Source organism: Natator depressus, chromosome 2 (assembly GCF_965152275.1).
Source record: "Natator depressus isolate rNatDep1 chromosome 2, rNatDep2.hap1, whole genome shotgun sequence".
In the NCBI taxonomy this organism is placed as follows: domain Eukaryota; kingdom Metazoa; phylum Chordata; order Testudines; family Cheloniidae; genus Natator; species Natator depressus.
This window is the reverse complement of record NC_134235.1, coordinates 102521778-102542795: the sequence shown is the minus strand read 5'-3', so window position 1 is coordinate 102542795 and position 21018 is coordinate 102521778. Positions and strand designations below refer to the sequence as shown.

General features: G+C 43.8%; 1 protein-coding gene across 1 annotated transcript in view; it reads left to right on the top strand.

The window, feature by feature from the left end:
- The first annotated feature begins 207 nt into the window (after window positions 1–207).
- Window positions 208–21018, top strand: part of PARD6G (par-6 family cell polarity regulator gamma) — a 104581-nt gene continuing 83770 nt past the window's right edge. Inside the window, exon 1 of the mRNA XM_074944758.1 lies at window positions 208–527. Within this exon, the coding sequence (XP_074800859.1) occupies window positions 456–527 (72 nt within the window). The 5' untranslated portion in view covers window positions 208–455. The remainder of the gene's footprint in view (window positions 528–21018) is intronic.

Sequence of the window (21018 nt, the reverse complement as noted above, 5' to 3'; positions counted from 1 at the left end):
TCTTTTGTGCGACTTCCTCTAACTAACTAGGGATTTCAGTAGCAAATCACAGCCCAGAAAGCACACCCTCTGGAGTGGGAGGAGCTTTTCTCTCCTGGAAATGAAAGCGGCGAGGATGGACGGAGGAAGGCTCGGCCAGAGGCGGGGTTTAGTACATCCCGCCTCCTCTCATTGAGTCACGGACGCGTTGCCAGCCCTGCTGGAGGAGCGATTGTTACAAACAGAAGCCCGGAGAGCGAGCTGGGCGGGCGCTCTGATTCGAGCGTTGGGACAAAGTAAAAGAACCTCCGGCGCCTGAACGTTCCAAAGAAAGATACATTCCAGGGTCGGAGCAGCGGCAACAGCACGCAGCCCGGGGGAAACTTTCCCACAGTCGGAGGCAGCGGATCCTGCAGCCCTTGTTGAGCGAGGGCGAAGAGGAGGAGGAAGGGGGGGATAAACTGGGGACCGAGAAGATGAATCGGAGTTTTAATAAATCTCAGACTCTGCGGTATTTCGATTGCAGCGCGGTGGAAGTGAAGAGTAAGGTAAGGAGACTGCGGCAGGACACAATCTGGAAGCAGCCTGGTGCTTTCCTCCCCCGCCGGATTATTTTGCAAATGAATGGATACCCCCCCCCCCACTTCCCCCTCTTTGCAATTGAACATATTTTCTAAGTTGCAGCAAAGGATAGGTAGCAACTCTTTGAAAGGCTGAGCTGCGTTCGGTATGTAGCTGCGATCACATGGCTCAGACTCTCTAGCTCTCATATTTTTTTTCCGCCTGGATTGAGCTGGAAATGTAGGGAAATTCACCCCCCCCCCAATCCCTGTGCCCACAATGAGCAAGGGGGCTCACACAGCAGCTTGTCTGGAGATCTAGGGCACTTGCCATGAGGAGGACTTCGCCAGGCAAGTTTGCGGCCACTGTAAACCCTTTATTTTGGGTTGCACATTTCTGGCTCGCTGTGAGTCAGTAACTGCACCCCCCTCCCCCAACTGCGATGGGCTGTTTATACAAAAGCCGAGGTTTTTAACAGGGTGAAAGCCCGTTAGTTCAATCAGTCTCGGCTTAATCCCGAAGGGACGTGGGGGTGGTGCTGCAGTTTGAAAACCCACTCGGTTTAAACGTGATCTTTCGTTGCTTCGGTTTGAATCAAGAAAGAGCACAACGTTTGGAAGGTTGTGGTTGGTTTGTGTTTAGGAAAAAACGATCCATTGTCTCGCTTTATAGACCTGTTCGGAAGTTGGTAAATGTAGCTGTGAAAAGAGGAAAACCCCTCCCCGTCTTTCTCTGCCCCACCCCCCATATGAATTAAATCTGAATTCAGTCCCACCTCCCCCTTTAGCTTCGGAACGGCTAATACGCTTTTGGGCTCCTTTACAGATCTCAGCCTGAGTCAGTTCTGTAATGTTTGATGCACGTCTTCAACTCTGTAATCCTGTTTAAACTTGTTTGGGTTTTTGTAATCATCTGATTATCTAGTGAATTTTTTCTCTTTGTTGGGGGGAAGGCTCAGCTCCTAAGGATCCTGCTAAAAAAGTACTTTGTCTGGTGATCCTTCTTTCACAAAGATGAGACCCTGGCTAAGTGCATCCTGATGTGTTGCACTTTGTGTGTGTGCCTGTGTTAGCTTGATGGCTTTCTGAAGAGTCCCCTATGGAATATTGAACTTGAGCAAGCCTGACCAGTGACAGGGCATGTGTTTGTAATGAGACATAAATTAAATACATCTTAAGTATACGCTTGAGAGAATTGAGGCGGAATTCCAAATGCTTCCGGTTCCCAACTAATAGTAGCAAATTACTGTAACAGCCAAATAAATAAAATAAATTCCATTGAAATAATTTAATAAGTTTCTGTCTTGTGCATGATGCCAAATATACTTCCATTGAACACCTAGTGGTAGCTCAGACCCTTTAGACTAGCAAACAGGGCCACAGTACTGAGAGTAAGAAAACTGGCTTCTATTACCAGCTCTCCCACTGACATGCTATGTGACTTTGGATAAGTCTCAATCTGTGCCTCAATTTCACCATCTGTAAAATGGGGATAATATGTGTACACCATTATAAATCACTTTGAGATCTATGGATTCTATAAATGCTAAATATTATTGTTAGAGAATGAATTGTCAATTAGAAAGACCATAGCATACAAAATTAGAATGTTGCAAAGCAGCCATGTCAAAGCTTGAGTTGGATATCTAGCTTTTAAAATCCTGTTTTCAAGTGTCTGTAACTTTCTCAAACAATCCTTTTGGGTTGAAATGCCTACCATTTAGTCTCAGCAAGAAGAGGTGAGTTTGTTTCTGTTCAAAACTTGATCAAAATCCAGCCAGGCCCTTTTGAGTGGAAAAATGTTTTGTACTTGTATATTGTTCAATATTTATTTTTTAAAGCTCTAGCTGTCTGATTTTAAAAGTTCATACCATGTGACTCGTCCTCAGTGACTAGTCACAATGCAAGTCTGAAAAAAAAAAATACAAGGAATAAAATGAGTGCCTTGTAAAACTTCATGCGGCATTCCAGATTCACTGAAAAACCATGTAAATAGGTTAAGATGATAAACCTGGTTGTGTGTCCTGGTCTCCATCTACCACAGTTGTTAATGGGACAGTTTGATTCAATTCAGACAGCACGTACCTCTGCCCTTGAGAAAGTACAAAATATGTAATGGGTTGAGCTGATAAGCTGTCTTAATTTCTGGGGTATTTATGATTGGAGGTGCCCTCTCAAATGCAGGTTAGAACCCTTTATTTTCTACCTTTCAACCTGTATGGTGGGAGTGGAAAGGTGTCAGCAGGCTTGAAAAACTTTTGTCTATCTCCTTACCCCCCGGCAGCCTATTTCCAGGTGTGCTTGCTGTGAAAGCATAATGCATTCAGAAGTGCTCTGCGTACCCCACGAAACCCTCCAGACCCAGTTAGATGAATGCTTGCTTACCAAGTCCTACATACAGTGCACTTGACCCACATTTTCAAACCAAGCCTTCTGCTGTTAAACACATGTCTAACATCTGCAGATTGGCCAAGTTAATACTCCAATTCTCCATTTTAATATGCAGTAAGCTAGTTTTCTATGTTTGTTTTCTGTGGTGGTTGGGGGGTTTTTTGTTTTTGTTTTTTTTTTAAATCTCACTACTAGTAAGCACCTGACAGCTTCTTTCTCAGCTGCAGAAACCCTCCAGATGTATCCCATCAGCCCACCTAACACTTGCATGTGTGATTTAATGATTGTAGATTTCTGGAGGGGGGGGTAGATATAGTGAGAATATTTGTGGGGAGGAGGGGTTTTCTGGAAGGGCTTTAAAGGCTTTGGGGTAAGGTGGGGGGGGGGGGGTGTCTCACTACTGATGTTAAGAGGTTATTTTTAAGCCAAGGAAATGAAATGCAGAAAACCACATTACTTCATTCTTAAGGTAGACTCTTTAAATGTTAGACAAACTTCAAAAAAACCCACCCCCCTAATATATATACACATCCATAAGTGATCCAAAATACTACACATGCAGTGCATCTGGGTTAATGTTATGATGGATACCTTAATTCTTGAATTTCCTAACTTTTGTGTGTTTAAATTTTCAGCCTTAATGTTGCATTAGCCTAACTGTTATCCATTGTTTGTAGTAACACTGAGTGTTAATTATGTAGCAAGTTCTTGTGATGTAGTTTATGTAGGGAGATCACTGTTGAAACAAAAAGAAAAGGAGTACTTGTGGCACCTTAGAGACTAACCAATTTATTCGAGCATAAACTTTTGTGAGCTCCAGCTCACAATGAAGTGAGCTGTAGCTCACGAAAGCTTATGCTCGAATAAATTGGTTAGTCTCTAAGGTGCCACAAGTACTCCTTTTCTTTTTGCGAATACAGACTAACACGGCTGCTACTCTGAAACCTGTTGAAACAAGTTTCTCTTATATACTTTACAGAGCTCTTAGGTATATTAGAAGGAGGTAGCTAATTCTGATACTTCAGGGGTAAGTTGATCAGCCAGGGTCAAGAAGAAACTGTTTCCCAACATATAATATTGCACACCAGGCAAGGTACATTACATTTATGCAGACTTTTCTACCTTTCAGTGAATCATCTATGATCCACAGTTGTTGGAGATGGGATACCAGGCTAGGTTGGTTTGTCCTGGTATGACAATTCCTCTGACCTGACTGGAAATACTAGCTACTCTCCAGTTTGGTTTGGCTGGACTCTTATGGCTAAAAAAGACAAGTTAAATACCATCTAGTCAGTGCAACTGTTCCTGGCAGCTGTGCGGTGCCAGCCTTTTAAATATTTAGAATCTAGTCACCTTTATTTTGTAAGCATGAAGCTTGTTGAAACATGTCTGAGAACTAGAAAGTTGAGTATGAGAACTCCTGTTTTCTTAGCTATCTTCTAATGATATGGCTTGTCAAAGAGAGCAAGTCAGGTGCATGAGGTACAGTGTCTTAAACTAGAGTGTGTAATTGGTTTGGGATCCAGGAGTTCCCGGTGGCAGATCTTGGAAGGGTGGAATCTGTTAATGGAGAAGGTAAGCAGAAGGGAGGTGCCTTTGTGTAAGTTCCTGAAACCATTTTCTTTGGCTTTTACTGACCAAGATGTGTAAGAGCTCCAAAAAAATTGCCATGGAACACCTGACAACTTTAATTATGCTTCCTCTGGACCCATCCCCTATTATGCTGAAGCAGATAATCATCTGTTTACGTAAACACCCAGCAATCCAGTATATTGCAACCTTTATGATTCAGATTTAGTCCTGATTGAAAACTAAGGGCAGAATTGCTCCAGACTAGTTAAGACTCATCTAAACCTGAATCTGGAGTTAAGTTTAACCCTAAAGGAAGGATCTCAAACCCTGGAGAAAGTTGCTTATTTCCGTGGTTGCCCTCTGAGGAAACAAACAATCCTGACCCCCCGCTTGACATCCTTCATATCCCCAGAGAGCAAGTGGTCTGATTCTCAGACACTATTTCTGCCTTATCAGTATCAGAAATGAGTGATATAAAAAAATAGACCCATGTGTCTTCTCAGTGTTGGCAACCTCTAAGCTTCATGGAAAATCTAAGTGGTCAGATTTTCAGCTGGTGTAACTCATTTTAGCTTCTTTGACTTCAGTGGGTACTATGCTGACTTACGCCATCTGAGAATCTGGCCCTAGAGCATTTTTCAACATCTGACACTTGATTCCCTGAATATTTAATATCCTATGTTTGTCCATGGGGAATATTCAAAGCTATAGATTCTCTGGTTAAAAGCCCTTAACAAAATGAATGACGTTGTGAATGTGGAGAAGTACTCATAAAACAAGTCAGAACTGATTTCCTAGTGCAAGTGGCTTGCCATAGTGTGGTGATCTGATGTCTTCTCAAAGGCTAAATAAGGCAAAACAACAAACAAGCTGTCTTTATACACTCTCATTCTGAGATGAGTTTGATTTTCTGAAATCTTTAATAGTTCTGCCTGAGTTCTCTCTTCCTTATCCCCCTCCACCTCTCCCAAAAAAAAACTAACAGGGGCTTTATATCCTGTTGTTGGATGGGATAGTGGGGGAAGGGGAACCTGTTAATATCTTTCCCTAGATAGATATGGAAGTATGAATTAATTTGAGTCTTTTTGTTCTTCTGTGGTTTTCTCTAAAGGATTAAAAACCAAAATACCCACAGCCTATTGAGGCAGATAGTATCTGCATCTGTAGCTCAAGATAAACTTCTGAGCTCCAGGGTTAGGCAGGATTTTCAAATTCATAATCTGTAGTAATCTTGCCAGATCATAACTACTATTCCTTTCTGCACCTAACATTCTATATCCACTCCTCTGTCTGCTTGGTGGCAAGCAGAATATCTTTTCCCCTTTTGAAGACGCTGTCTCAGATTACTGGCTTCTGGAAACAATTCTAAAAGGACCCCCCCAACCTCTTCCCTAAGCTTTTAAAAACTCCAGCTTGCTGGTAGGTCCCATCTTAGAAAATAAACATACATCTTACTCTTAATGCATTTCCTCTCCATTCAGATTTTAAAATCCCTCCTATTATCTTATTCTTGTGTGAAACCCTGTGCATAGCTATGGTGCTCTAGAAACAAAACAAACTTTCGGAGAGAAATCCCTACATCTGCGATGAGCTATTCATTCACCATTACCACTTAAAGGGTGAAAACTGAAGACTTCTTAAAATAAGAGTTGTTTTTTTTTCAAAACCGAATCAGAAAATTATTTTGGGATCTTTTTCAATAATTTTCACAATTTTTCAAATGTGGACCTAAATGGAAGGATACGTATGGAGAGCACAAGTCTCCATTTCTTTTCCATCTAGCAGGACATTCTGGAATATTGTAAGTTTTTTTTTTTTTTATTTTTTTTTTTATTTTTTTTTTTAAAGTCTGTAATAACCTGGAGGAAGTTACTTGACTCAGTTGTCACTCTTGAAGGTTCTGGTTTTAAGATTTCTAATACGTTAAGTTTGTCTCTTGCCAAATTCTGTTTAAAAGGGGCAGAAACTTGTATCGTCCTCACACTCCAAGGCTGTGGCTACACTAGAGAGCTTACAGCTGCGCTGACGTAAACTCTCTAGTGTAGCCGCTCTAAGCGTTGGCTTAATTAATCCACCCCCAATGAGTGGCCGTAGCTATGTCGGTGGGAGAAGCTCTCCTGCTGACACAGCACTCTCCACACTAGCGTTTAAGTTGGCATAAGTTGTGTCTCTCCGGGGGGTGGCTAATTCACACCCCTGAGCAACATAATTTATATCAATTTTAAATTGTAGTGTAGCCATAGCCTTACCTTATTTCCTCTTGACTAAAGGTTCAAGCAGAAAAGTAACTGGAGAAGGGTCTTCAATCTTTCTAGAGTGGATATAGATCCACTTTGTGTTTTTGTTTTGTTTTGGGGTTTTTTTAGAAGTGACTGTAAAAGAGAAACCTCTTCAGGAGATGCTTAATTGCCAAATCCTCTTATCAGAAAATAAGAATATTTTAAAATTATAGTTAGGGATGTGATAACACCCCCTTGCAAACAGCATCGCAGTCAGGCGTGTCATGTGCAATGACAAGTTACTAACAATCTGAGGAAAAGTGACGGTGTTCTGTTTTGTGAAGTTGATTGACCGTTTTATTAAAAACCAATACTGACTAACATCCTGCTACGATAAACAGTCACACTTTTTACAGGCAACCGTAAAATTTAAATAGTAATAAACACAGTCGTTCTATTTATGTTATATCTACTATTCCACTTCATCCAAATCCAATATTCAGTTACTCAGTGTTCTATTAAATGTGGTGGTCAGATTTTTAATATGCTTCTAAGATTGACATTCTGATATGTCCAGTGCACAAAAAATAAAGCTCAGATAGTCAGGCCTTCCAATACAGAGCACAGCTCTTTAGAAACAGTGCTCTTCTCCTGCCCAATGAACACAGTGGATTAAAGAGCATGTTTTGGATCTCTGACACGTGCAGAAGTCAAATCGTCCTCCAGCAATTCTGCCCTATTAAAAACAATTGCTAGGGTGGTGAAACACTCAGACAGCTTGTGGTTTGTCCTGTTAACATTGCTGCTTGTTATGGGAACGGGTGCCTGGGCAAAAGACACTCACTGCAAAAAAAGCTTTTTTGCAAAAATCAATGTTACTACTGTACAAACACCTTAGCAACTGAAATATGATGTGCCCACATAAGCATTTTGAAATTGAACACACTTTTTTATTGCTGGTGTAAAATGTAGTAGTATCTTATAACCTTTAGCATTCCAGTAAAAACAGATTTGCCTTTACCAGTCCCCTTTAAAGAGAGTGAAAATTTTAGAGGACTGCTCTTACTCCCTTTTGACTTCCATGGGAGTAAGATAGGTATGTAAATTGGTGCTGGTCAATCCTCAGTAGCCTGATTGATCGATTGTAGCCTTATCCTAGATTACATAAGTGCTGACTTCTAGTTTTCCTGGGGGAAGGGGGGAGTTGCTCCACCCCCTCCCCCGAGGTGCCCGCCGCAAGCCCCTCCCAGAGCCACCAAACAGCTGTTTGGCAGTGGCTGCCGATCAGTTCTTTGGCAGTGCCCCCGATTAGCTCATCGGGCATGCCGTCAAACAGCTGTGGCTGGTGGGTGCTGAGCACTCACTTTAGTTTTTTCTGTGGGTGCTCAGCCTATGCTAGATTATAATGTCCTTCTACAGTTGAGAGCTCCTTGAAAATCTTGGTCTTTAAAAGAATAAGCCTTACCTTTTAAAGCTGTATTCAGGTACACTACAAAAAATGTGATGCTTTGAACCTGCAGGATGTTAACACGGATTTTATGCAAATGTTTTGGAATTCTTCCTGAAGCCAGATCGTATCTCTGGTAACTAGAGTCAGACTAAAATGAACTCTATCAAAAATAATGTGACTAAGAATACGTTGATTTAAATTCTCGTTCTAAGTTTCAAAACAGAAGGTGATTGTATCCAAACCAAATGTAGTAGGGTCTTGGAGAAAACCACAATGTGTTGCTGCCATCTTAAATTAAGACAGAATGCCAAAGCAAGATTGACTTCAGTCATTCTGGATTAGCTGTATTTTATTTCTGGATTTCCACAAATTCCAGTTGCAGGGTCAAACAAAAAAACCCCCAAAAGATTAATCTTTCATGTGAGCTGAAATAGCAGTTTATGTAACTGGTTCAATAGGCTTGTCCCCCAAAAACACTTGAGCACTTCAGGGCAGGTACTATCTGTCTTTGTGTATTATACAGCACCTACTACGCTATCCGTGCCAAAGAAATAGGGTAATGTCTTCCCCGTTTTATTGTAAGCATTCGTTCTGATCCTGGGAAGGCTCCTTTAAGTGGTCACATCTATGAAACTTATGCATTAACCAGTCAGTTGTTTTAGGTCAAAGGTGGGCAAACTTTTTGGCCTGAGGGCCACATCAGGGTTGTGAAGCTGTATGGAGGGCTGGGTAGGGAAGGCTGTGCCTCCTCAAACAGCCTGACCCCCCACCCCCGCTCCCTATCTGCCCCCTCCCATTTCCTGCCCCCTGACTGCCCCCCTCAGAACTTCCAACCCCTGCTGCTCCTTGTCCCCTGACTGCTCCCTCCCGGGACCCCACCCCCTATCCAACGCCCCCTGTCCCTGACTGCCCCCCTCACACCCCGAACCTCCGCCCCATCCAACCACCCCCTGGGACCCCTTGCGCCTTATCCAACCTCCCCACTCCCTTACCATGCCGCTCCAAGCACTAGGACTGGCAGCCGCCTGGCTGGAGCCAGCCACGCTGGTGGCTCGGCGAGCTGAGGCTGCCGGAGAGGGGGGACAGCAGGGGAGGGGCCGGGTGCTAGCCTCCCCAGCCGGGAGCTCAAGGGCCAGGCAGGATGGTCTCACGGGCCATAGTTTGCCCACCTCTGTTTTAGATCCTGTAGTCTTGGCAGCAGCAAAATGCCAAGTAATTGTTAAGCTAAATGAAGAGTATCAATCGACAAGGAATTCCACTCAGCAAATGATAAATACAGTACATCTGCAACAGGTTCAGTGGAGGATGGAGAGAAAGAAATATGTTTGACAGACTTATTTGAGGATGATGGAGGGGGGAAGAAATGTCTTGCATTTTCTCTCCTTTCACCTTCCCATTCATTTACCCATAACCCATTCTGTGGAAAACTTTAAGGAGCTCAGGCGTTCAAACCCTTCCTAGTCTGAAAGATTTGTTAAGATTCCATCTTCCTCACATGTACAGGGCCTACAATGGGGGCAGCACCAAGTACAGTGTTGTTTGTAATTGGGTCATGATACGCTTCTGTGACCTGGCTGCAGCAAGCACAGTTGAATTGTCCATGCAGCAGCATTTCTTACACCACAGAAACTCCTGGGCTGTGTAACTGTGTTTTCCGGGAGAACTTGGGCAGCTTGCAAGAAACGCACATGAGGCAACATCCCAGGATATGTGATGGAGTACCTGCCATATCATTTAGACAAACTGCTACGGGGTCCTGACTAACCTGGAAAGTACATATTGAAAAATTTAGTTGCTGGAAGATGGCCTTGTGCCAACCTGTTGCTGATGAAGGCAGCACATTGTTATTCATGTGGTTACCATGTCAAATACAGTTTCTGCAATTTTTGCCAGACACCCATTGGCTAGAACAGTGTTTCTCAACCAGGGCTACATGTGCCAGGGGTGCAAGTGCTGGAGGCACCAACTGGGGCAGAGCTCTTCTTGACTTACTGTTCACACACAAAGAAGAATTAGTAGGGGAATCGAAAGTGGATGGGAACCTGGGAGGCAGTGACCATGAGATGGTTGAGTTCAGGATCCTGACACAAGGAAGAAAGGAGAGCGGCAGAATATGGACCCTGGACTTCAGAAAAGCAGACTTCGACTCCCTCAGGGAACTGATGGGCAGGATCCCCTGGGAGAATAACATGAGGGGGAAAGGAGTCCAGGACAGCTGGCTGTATTTTAAAGAATCCTTATTGAGGTTGCAGGAACAAACCATCCCGATGTGTAGAAAGAATGGTAAATATGGCAGGCTACCAGCTTGGCTTAACAGTGAAATCCTTGCTGATCTTAAACACAAAAAAGAAGCTTACAAGAAGTGGAAGATGGGACAAATGACCAGGGAGGCGTATAAAATTATTGCTCAGGCACTCAGGAGTGAAATCAGAAAGGCCAAATCGCACCTGGAGTTGCAGCTAGCAAGAGATGTTAAGAGTAACAAGAAGGGTTTCTTCAGGTATGTTAGCAACAAGAAGAAGGTCAAGGAAAGTGTGGGGGAGGCAACCTAGTGACAGAGGATGTGGAAAAAGCTAATGTACTCCATGCTTTTTTTTTTTTTTTTTTGCCTGTGTCTTCACAAACAAGGTCAGCTCCCAGACTGCTGCACTGGGCAGCACAGCATGGGGAGGAGGTAACCAGCCCTCTGTGGAGAAAGAAGTGGTTCACGACTATTTAGAAAAGCTGGACGAGCACAAGTCCATGTGACTGGATGCACTGCATCTGAGGGTGCTAAAGGAGTTGGCGGATGTGATTGCAGAACCATTGGCCATTATCTTTGAAAACTCATGGCAATCGGGGGAGGTCCCAGATGACTGGAAAAAGGCTAATGTAGGGCCCATCTTTAAAAAAGGGAAGGAGGAGGATCCAGGGAACTACAGGCCAGTCAGCCTCACCTCAGTCCCTGGAAAAATCATGGAGCAGGTCCTCAAGGAATCCATTCTGAAGCACTTAGAGGAGAGGAAAGTGATCAGAACAGTCAGCATGGATTCATCAAGGGCAAGTTATGCCTGACCAACCTAATTGCCTTCTATGACGAGATAACTGGCTCTGTGGATGAGGGGAAAGCAGTGGACGTGTTATTCCTTGACTTTAGCAAAGCTTTTGACACTGTCTCCCACAGTATTCTTGCCAGCAAGTTAAAGAAGTATGGGCTGGATGAATGGACTATAAGGTGGATAGAAAGCTGGCTAGATCGTCGGGCTCAACGGGTAGTGATCAATGGCTCCACGTCTAGTTGGCAGCTGGTATCAAGCGGAGTGCCCCAAGGTTCGGTCCTGGGGCCGGTTTTGTTCAATATCTTCATTAATGATCTGAAGGATGGTGTGGATTGCACCCTCAGCAAGTTTGCAGATGAAACTACACTGGGGAGGAGAGGTAGATATGCTGGAGGGTAGGGATAGGATACAGAGGGACCTAGACAAATTAGAGGATTGGACCAAAAGAAATCTGATGAGGTTCAACAAGGACAAGTGCAGAGTCCTGCACTTAGGATGGAAGAATCCCATGCACTGCTACAGACTAGGGACCGAATGGCTGGGTAGCAGTTCTGCAGAGAAGGACCTAGGGGTTACAGTGGATGAGAAGCTGGATAGGAGTCAATAGAGTTTCCTTGTTGCCAAGAAGGGTAATGTCATTTTGGGCTGTGTAAGTAGTGGCATTGCAGCAGATAGAGGGACGTGATCATTCCCCTCTATTTGACATTGGTGAGGTCTCATCTGGAGTACTGTGTCCAGTTTTGTGCCCCACGCTACAAGAAGGATGTGGAAAAATTGGAAAGAGTCCAGCGGAGGGCAACAAAAATGATTAGAGGACTGGAGCACATGACTTATGAGGAGAGGCTGAGGGAACTGGGATTGTTTAGTCTGCAAAAGAGAAGAATGAGGGGGGATTTGATAGCTGCTTTCAACTACCTGAAGGGGGGTTCCAAAGAGGATGGATCTAGACGAGTGGATCCCAAACTTTAACAGCCTGTGAAGCCCTTTCACTAAATTGTGAAATCTCATGAACCCCCTCCTAAAAATTAATATTTCCAGGGATTTAAGTTTAAATTTCTTCTGCACTCTGTGAGGCTCCTGCTGCTGGACCCTGTTGACCGCCCCGGTCAACTGAGCTCCACTGAGCTTGGGCTGCAGGTCCCGCTCACCACTGAGGCTTGGGCTGCCAGCCCCAACTGCCCGGCTCCGCTCTCCCTGGGGCTCGGGCTGTCTGCCCTGCAACCAGGTCCCACCTGCTGCCTCCAATGCCCGGGGTCCTCTGGCCGCCATTAGTGAAATATTTCTGGCGAACCCCAGTTTGGGAACCACTGAACTAGCCTGTTCTCAGTGGTAGCAGATGACCGAACAAGGAGTAATGGTCTCAAGTTGCACTGGGGGAGGTTTAGATTGGATGTTAGGAAAAACTTTTTCACTAGGAGGGTGGTGAAGCACTGGAATGGGTTACCTAGGGAAGTGGTGGAATCTCCTTCCTTGACAAAGCCCTGGCTGGGATGATTTAGTTGGGGATTGGTCCTGCTTTGAGCAGGGGGTTGGACTAGATGACCTCCTGAGGTCCCTTCCAACCCTGATATTCTACGATCTAGATATTTGCCTAGTTTTACAACAGGCTACGTGAAAAGCACTAGCAAAGTCAGTACAAACTAAAATCTCATACACACAATAACTTGTTTATGTCCTGCTCTTTGTATTATATCAGTGTTTCTCAACCTGGGGGTGGGGGGAGGGTTTGATTTTATTTTATAATTATATGATAAAATGAGAGCAATTTTTCAGTAACTGTGTGCTGTGAAACTTTTTTGTATTTTTATGTCTGATTTTGTAAGTAAGCAGTCTTTAATTGAGGTGAAACTTGGTACGCAAGACAGATCAGTCTCTTGAGAGGGGTACAGTAGTCTAGAAAAGTTGAGAACCACTGGGCTATACTAGCATGTATCTAGAGCCCAATCTGGTAATCTTGCACATCACTATTCATCTTTTTTTAGTCTTTGGTCTCCTTCCTGCAAAACTGGCACAAACCTCTTTAGTGAGGACCTTCAACAGTGGGACCTTTTTTAAGAATGCCCCTGAAAACTAATACTGAGGACTTGCTTACAGCCTAAATAGAACTGAATTACTGCAGCCTTCAGTTAAAACTGAAACTGATGGAAGTTTTGCCTGGCAGAGGGACTTAAGTGTTTGTCCCAGGATATTAGAGACACAAGGTGGGTGAGGTAGTATCTTCTATTGGACCAACTTCTCTTGGTGACAGAGATAAGCTTTCAAGCTACACAAGGCTCTTCTTCAGCACAGGCCCCAAAGATAATTTATTTCATGCATGCAATTACCACTTGCCTTCCTCAGTGGTCCCTTGTAATTCCTTTTTAATAGACTTGATCTCTCTCTCTCACATCTAGCCTGTGGTTTAAAAAACAAAAAATGTAAATTCTTCCCTAGGAATATAATTAAGGACAACCAGGCTAAAGACCTTCCATGCTCACTACCCCTACTGAATGCAAACCTCAGAATACAGGGTTAAACCTGATCCCGGCAGAATTTCTTCAGGCTCACTTCGTTAGGAATGTGTAAGAGAAGGTGGGTGTGGCACTCAAATCCCATAGCTATCCTGCCTGAAGACATCTCTCCTGCTTCCACCCTACACAGTTGTTCCCAATTACCAGTCAGGTTTGGTCAGATGTGAGCCTCAAATGACTGGCAGTTGTTTGTGCTATAAACATAGGATTAAAAAGGCTCTGGTAGAGTGTAAGAGAGGGTTTAATTGAGTTTGTAACCAGTTAGGGTGTGTCTTCACTGCAGACTTAACTTAGGCTCTCACCTGGGTTTTATCTCAAATCTCCCTACCATCCACACAGAAAAACCTCTGATCTAGATTTGAAGATGGTTTAAGTCTGGCTAGCTGTGATAGCTGCCAGGGGGCTAGGATAGCTTAGAGTCCAGGCTTCACTTTAACTCAGGCTGAATCCCACCCATTTTGCAATGAGGATGCAGACTCCTCCAGTGCTTTCCCACAATTCCCCTCGCCCCTAAAGGACAGACAAGTTCCCTTGCAATTGACTGGGAAAGAATCCTAGAACATCTCAGCACAAAGAACCATGGGCTATGCACCCAGATACACCCATAAGAGGCAGCCTTCACACTCAGGCTAAGCTTATTCCAGTGCTCAGGCCTGGGTGCCAGTCAGCTGGGTTAGCTGTGCAGTGAAGACATACCCCAAGTGGCATGGTTGGCTGTAAAGGTGGCTTATATCCATATGGTTCAATCTCTGTTAGTAAATGTCAGTTAAGTTCTTGCTGCTGCTTGAGGCCTAAGCTAGTTTGGTTGCTTTCCTGCGATTGGTTTGGTGAACTGGCGTTTATTTGCTTTCGGCATTGGTGATAAAACACTAACCGTGTGTGTGGTTTATGGCTGGCCCTCTTCATCAGAGCTGTCTGTGTGGCAGGACTTCTAGAGTGTATCGCCCTACCTGCTTCTTGCACCATGCTATGAGTATGTCCTCCTGCTGCTCTGTTCCACGCTGAAGCAGTGTGGCATAGCTGTTCATGCTTGTGTTGCCAAACTGTTTGTTTCAGTGCTTTCTGGGCTTAGTTTAGCCACACTTGAAAGAGAGGAGCTGCTATGAGAACACAACTCAGACTGGTTACAAAAGCTGAGTTGAACTTCTGGTGTCGACAGGGCCTGCAATCCACCTTGATGCAACAATAAATGGAACTGTTTGCAAAAGTGAAGGCTTTCATTCAGTGTAACTGATTGATTGATTGATTGAGCCTAAGAGTCCCAGTCATGGACCAGGAACCTGTTGTGCTAGGCGCTGTACAAACATAGATCAGAAATACAGTCCCTGCCCCCAAAGAGCTTACAGTCTAAGTAGAAGGCAAGAGATGGATACACACAAGATGGGGGAAGTACAAGTAAACAATCAGGCAGTACTGGTCAGCATGATAGGCAATGGTCTCAGGATACATGAGGTTTGGCTTTACCCAGTACCCAATTATAATTTATTCATTTCTACCAGACTTTTTACTAGACACTACAAAATCATTAGCCCCTCCCACTCGTTCCACTAAATATCCATTTGCTGAAAGCTGATTTTTGCCACTAGCTCCACAATATGGTAAGTGTAATTTATTAGGTAATAGACGGATAGATTTTTATGGCCACAATTAATGATCAACTTAGACCATGCAAATGCATAGTTGAATTACTCAGACTAAAAATTCTCACACATGAAGAAAACCAGTCTCCTCCTTATTTATATTCCTATGCTGTATCCGTCTCCATGGTATCTGCGTACCTTCCAGTGTTAAGTCAAATAAGGAGAAAATTAAGGAGACTTGGCCATGTAGAGCGTGTGGTAGGGGTGTGGTGTCTTGTTTTTGTTTTGATTTTTGTGTAAGTTCATGTTCCTTTTATTCTGTTTGGGGAGAGAGCCAAAGAAGCGCTCCCAAGGAGGAAGGAAGGGGAAAAGTCGGTCTTCTCAACATTCTTTCCTTGCTAAGCTGAAGGCTGACAGAGCTGGAGTTCAAGTACCTTATGTGACCTTATTCTTCAGGTCCTCTGCTAAAGAGGGAAGTGAAAGCCTCATATTTCTGATGTTTGTAGGGATGGGGGGAGAAGGAAAACTTCTTTAAATATTTTGTGTGTAGACGGGAGGGGAGTGGCTTTGTATTTCAGTAGCTCCTAGAGGGAACCAAAGAAGTTTGGGGGCTCCCATTGTCGTAGGCACTACACACAGACACAGTGAGACTGGCCCTGCCTTGACAAGCGTACAGCCTAAGTAGACAGACGTTGGGAAAGGAAACCGGTGCAGTGACTTACCCAGGGTCATCCTGCAGATTAGGGGCAGAGCTGGAAATAGAACCCAGTCTCCTGACTCCTATTCTAGGGTCCTGTGCACTAAACCATGCTGCCTCCAAAAGCATGAGCCACGACTGCTTGAGCTAATGCAGGGGTTCTCAAACTTTTGTACTGGTGACCCCTTTCACACAGAGAGCCTCCTAGTGCGCCCCCCCTCTTATAAATTAAAAACACTTTAAAAATATTTTTATACCATTATAAATGCTGGAGGCGAAGCAGGGTTTGGGGTGGAGGCTGACAGCTCGTGACCCCCGTGTAAGAACCTTGTGACCCCCCCCCCCCGAGGGGTCCCGACCCCCAATTTGAGAACCCCCGAGCTAAAGGATTAGTTCCACCATAGCATTTGAGAGTCACCATTGCAGGTGGTCATTAAGGAATGAAGCAGCATTCTGAACATTCATAGAATGGAACACAGTTTGAAAAATAACCCTTTACGGTGTTACTCTTCTGTTTCTCTCGACATGGAGAGATGATGCCCATAATGGCACACATACCGTTTAGGGGCCTATTCATTACTGTTGGTAATGTGAAGTTCAGCGTATTTAAAAACTGAACTCTGGACTAATTTCTGATATGCGTAAGAGTAGGACTTTCAAGAATGCTCAGTGATGGCCGGCTTCTGCCCTCATTCAAGTCAGTGGGAGCAGACTCCCATTCAAGTCCACAATAAAACTCCCTTTGACTTTAGCGGGGGCAGAATTAGGCCATCACTGACTGACAAGCTGTTGTCTGTGCAGTGTACAGCGTTAGCTGAAGCCCAGGTTGTTTTTCTTTCTGTATCTGAGATCCTGCTTCATGAGAAGTAGGCGGTTAATGTAATTCATGTTTATTGCTAAATGTTGGTCTTTGAAGGGGTTGTAAGTCTTATTAGAGAGAATTGTCCAAACTCACAGCTAGCAATAAACCTTTAAGGTCAGGCAGGGAAATAGCACTTAGTGCTTCATTTTTTTCACTCTCCCATAAATGTTTTGAATGGAGCATTTTAAACTAGTGTGAATTTGTGTTGGTTGGTTGCTTGCTTTTGCAGCCTATGTTGCTCATGGTGAGAAATAAGCTACGGTTGGGTCAAGAAGCTGTGAGTCAGAAACAGAGCTTTCATTGCTCTGTCCATAAACTACACACATTTTCAGAGCTCTTGGCCTTTTCCACTTTGGTGGCTATTTTATTGTTCTTGGCATTCCTTTATTATGGAAATGGACCAGAGTTCCTATGTAGCTTAGTTTGGGTACTTTTTGCTGTTTGTAATTGCAGATAGTCAAGCTAATGGCTGGCTGATCTTTAGAAGGATCTTAGGACAGGATACATTGTTTGAAAAGCAAACATTTGCAATTCTCTCTGTTTTGTTAGTCATTGGTAGCCCTGTCAGACTAAATTATCTTTAATCCCCTTTGTTCCTCCTCCCACTTCAACTTCTGCAATATCAGTTGGAATACTTGCATTAGGTAAGTAGGTCAAAGTTCATTACTGTAATTCATTGTTCAATAAACTAACAATTCTAATAAATAGATTAGTTTTCTCTAACGAAGGATTGTTCTGGTGGTGGCTCTCAGTGGAGTCTCAGTTCTAGTTTCTCTTTGTCTGATGTGCTAACTCTAACATTTGCTTTTATCTTAGTCATCTTGAACTATCTGCTTTGCTATCTTTAAAAGCAGTTAGAATTCAAGTTCCCCTGGAAGATACAGGGGGGAAAGGGAGGCTATCTGGAAAAAGTCTTCATGGTTGAATACAATGAAGTATTCAGTCTTCAAGTTGTGCGCTACTGTGAAATCTATTATTACAGTGATACTGTTTATCAGCTTCATTAGGGAGGATGAATAGTCTGTCATCTGCGGAAGCTTTTTTCTCTGAAAGGAACTCATTGGCAGTAGTGCTGCAGTCTTTGTATATCCCAGTGTAACTTAATCTACCAAATTACTACAATACTTACCACTAACCTTTTAAAAAACAAACCCTTCATTACCTCTTAAAATTTGTGGTGTTCTCCCCAGCAACTCCCCTTCTCTTACTCCTTCCTGTGGCGTCCCCTTATAGTGGTGTTGTCTTAATTTAGACTTACACTTACTGCAGTTTAGCTGTAGCCATGTTGGTCCCAGGGCATGAGAGGCAAGGTGGGCGAGGGAATGTCTTTTATTGGACCAACTTCTGTTGGTGAAAGAGACAAGCTTTCGAGCTACATCCAGCTGCCTGAAGAAGAGCTCTGTATACTTCGAAAGCATGATGTTCCATTGAAATCAGCAGGGCTTTGCATACACACAAAGATCTACATGCGTGGATCAGCTTGTGGGATCATGACCTTAGACAATAATCTGTTTAGAGTAGGAAATCTGCGTTTATAGCACCATAAACGTACATGGTGCCTAACAAGTAGTAGTGAAACAAATCTGGATCAATTAACACTTAATCAACAATATGTTGGTCCACAATGCTGCTATTTTTAGATTCATATAATCCTGAATTTGTGGAATAGAAGGTGTGGCTAACTCTAATTGCAATCGGAAAATGTTTTATTCTTGTCATTTGAGTTTAACGTGTCAGTAATCGGTTCCACCTAAACTGGTGGCATGTAATACTCATCTGAATCTAGCAGAAAAGAATGTGCAATCAGCTTCTTTCCACTAAAAACACTGCCATGTACTCATTTGTATTAACCTGCATTAGAATGAGTAACATTTTAAACTACGCATCAGTGGAAGTAACATGCCACTCAGACTTGGAAAGTTTGAACAGCATTTTTGACTCCATTGAAATTGGGTCTACTTTGTTTTGGCTTTTGTGCATTTGGATGGGTAGTCTGAATTGAAATCTAAACTAGACCTAGCTGTTCATATTCTAAACAAGCAGCTTAATTTGTTGTTGTTTTTTTTTTTTTTTGGACTAAATAAGCATTTAAATTAGCATTGGGGCTAGGCCGTGATCAAAGGACAGGATTTTTCAAAAGCACTTAAGTAATTTTAGGAGCACAGTCCCAACCAAAGTTGTTAATTTCCCCTGCTTCAGGATCAACAATATTATTTCAGACCTGCGCTAATGTTATCATTGGGCTGTCTTAACTATAGAACAAAGACATTTGGGTTGGAGTGACTTGTACAGAGCAAGTTGTCTTAACCGGGAACTTCATTTAATTAAACAGAATTCTTGGATTTTGAAGAACAAATTGTGTGTGGGGTAGGGGAGGACCCTTTATTGCAGGGGTCTCAAAGTCCTGGCCTGCGGGCCATCTGCGGCCCGAGAACCTCCCCACTGCGGCCCACGGAAACTTTTTAAAGTTCTTTCAACCGGCCCTCGTGGCTACCGGCCGAAGCGGGGGCCGGAAGGGAGCCCGCAGGAGAGATTCATGTGCCCTTCCCCCCAACGTTGCTCCATCCTGCTGCTGCTCCTGGGACCCTCCCAGGGGTTGCGCTCTGCAATGTGTCATTCACCCTGGGCAGCTCAGCTCCCTGGAAGCGGTTCCCTATCCCTGCTGTTGCAGAGGAGCGACCCAGGCTGCCGGCTGTTTGCTGCAGGCGCTGCTTCCCACAGCTCCTATTGGCTGGGGGAGAGGGACAGAGAAACCATCACTAGTCCCCGGACAGAGTCAGCGGGGGGCGGCATGAGGCCAAGGGAGCGAGGGAAAAGGGTGGGAAACGGGCTGGGAGGTGGCGTGAACACCATCTTCAGTGACGTTATTGGCCAGCTGGGAGTATTTGAGGACTGGCACTGGCACTAAGGTAAATTGAGTTTGAGACCCCTGCTTTAATGGGTGTTTGTTTTTTGAGCCTGTACTGATTGACTGTGATTGATTCTGGTTGACAGTAATAGTCAAAAAGAAACTTGACTGAAAAACCTTGACTTATTAGAGATGGGCCTGAGTTTGAGTGCAGATCAAAACTTCCCCCGAAGTTCAGGGTTGAGGCTCTTTTTAATGCCTACAGAACTAAAATGGGCAGATGCTTTCTTGAGTGTCTGTTTTACCATACTCACTTAGAAGCCTGGAGACACACTTTCATTTTTTGAAACTGAAGTCTAGTTGAACTGTGCTGTTCTGGTGAAGCCAAAATGTTTCAAGGAGCCATGTTGACAAAAACTCTGTTGAAATCTCTCTCCTTAACTTAGTGGTTAGGGCACTGGCCTGGGATAGTAGGAGACCAGGTTCAGTCTCTGTTCTGTCTGATCCAGAGTGATCAGGGATGAAGATCTCTGCTCAGTCAGGCAGAGCAGGGATTTGAATGTGGATCTCCCACATCCCAGGCGGTGCCCTCCCCACCAGGCTACATACGTGCTCACACCCTCCTTCCCCAATTGAAAAGCTCAGGTTTTGATCTGAAACCCGACATTTTGACACAATTCCGCTTATGCAGAAACATTGGAAAAGTTTTGTATTTGTTCCAGTGGGGAACAGAAACGCTTGGAAACTTTGGAATTGTCCTCTGGCCAGCTTTACTGATCAACCTATATTACAAAGAGAGAGTCTGGTTTCAGTGGACCTAGCGGGCAACGGGAGGGAAGATGAGGGTAAATCCTTAGGGCTCTGTCAGATATTTCTTGGGGTGGCAGAGAAGGGATGAATCTGCAAGTGGGGCTGAAGTGATCATTCATGCTTACAGCTTCAAGTTAGGTTGTCTTCTATACCAGGACATCCATTTGGCCTCTCTCTAAATATTGAATGCAATAGCACTCTGCTGGTATCTAAATCCTTGTGGAAAAATCCAATAGAATTTTAATAGTGATGAAACCAATCAAGCTCTACAGAAATTACTCTTTTAAGAAAAAAAACAAAAAAACCCACAACCCTTTCTGCTCCCCCCCACATAAAATGCAGTGGAAAATCCTCATTTAGAATTCTAGAGATTGGACTAAAAATTCTGCACAAAGATATCAATCTTAAGCCTCCCTTGTGCCTTCCCAATCCTGAACTGGTTCAAGAGCTAGAATGGCCGCCAGTGTAACTTATGCAGTCCTACCAGAACTAAGTTATAGCA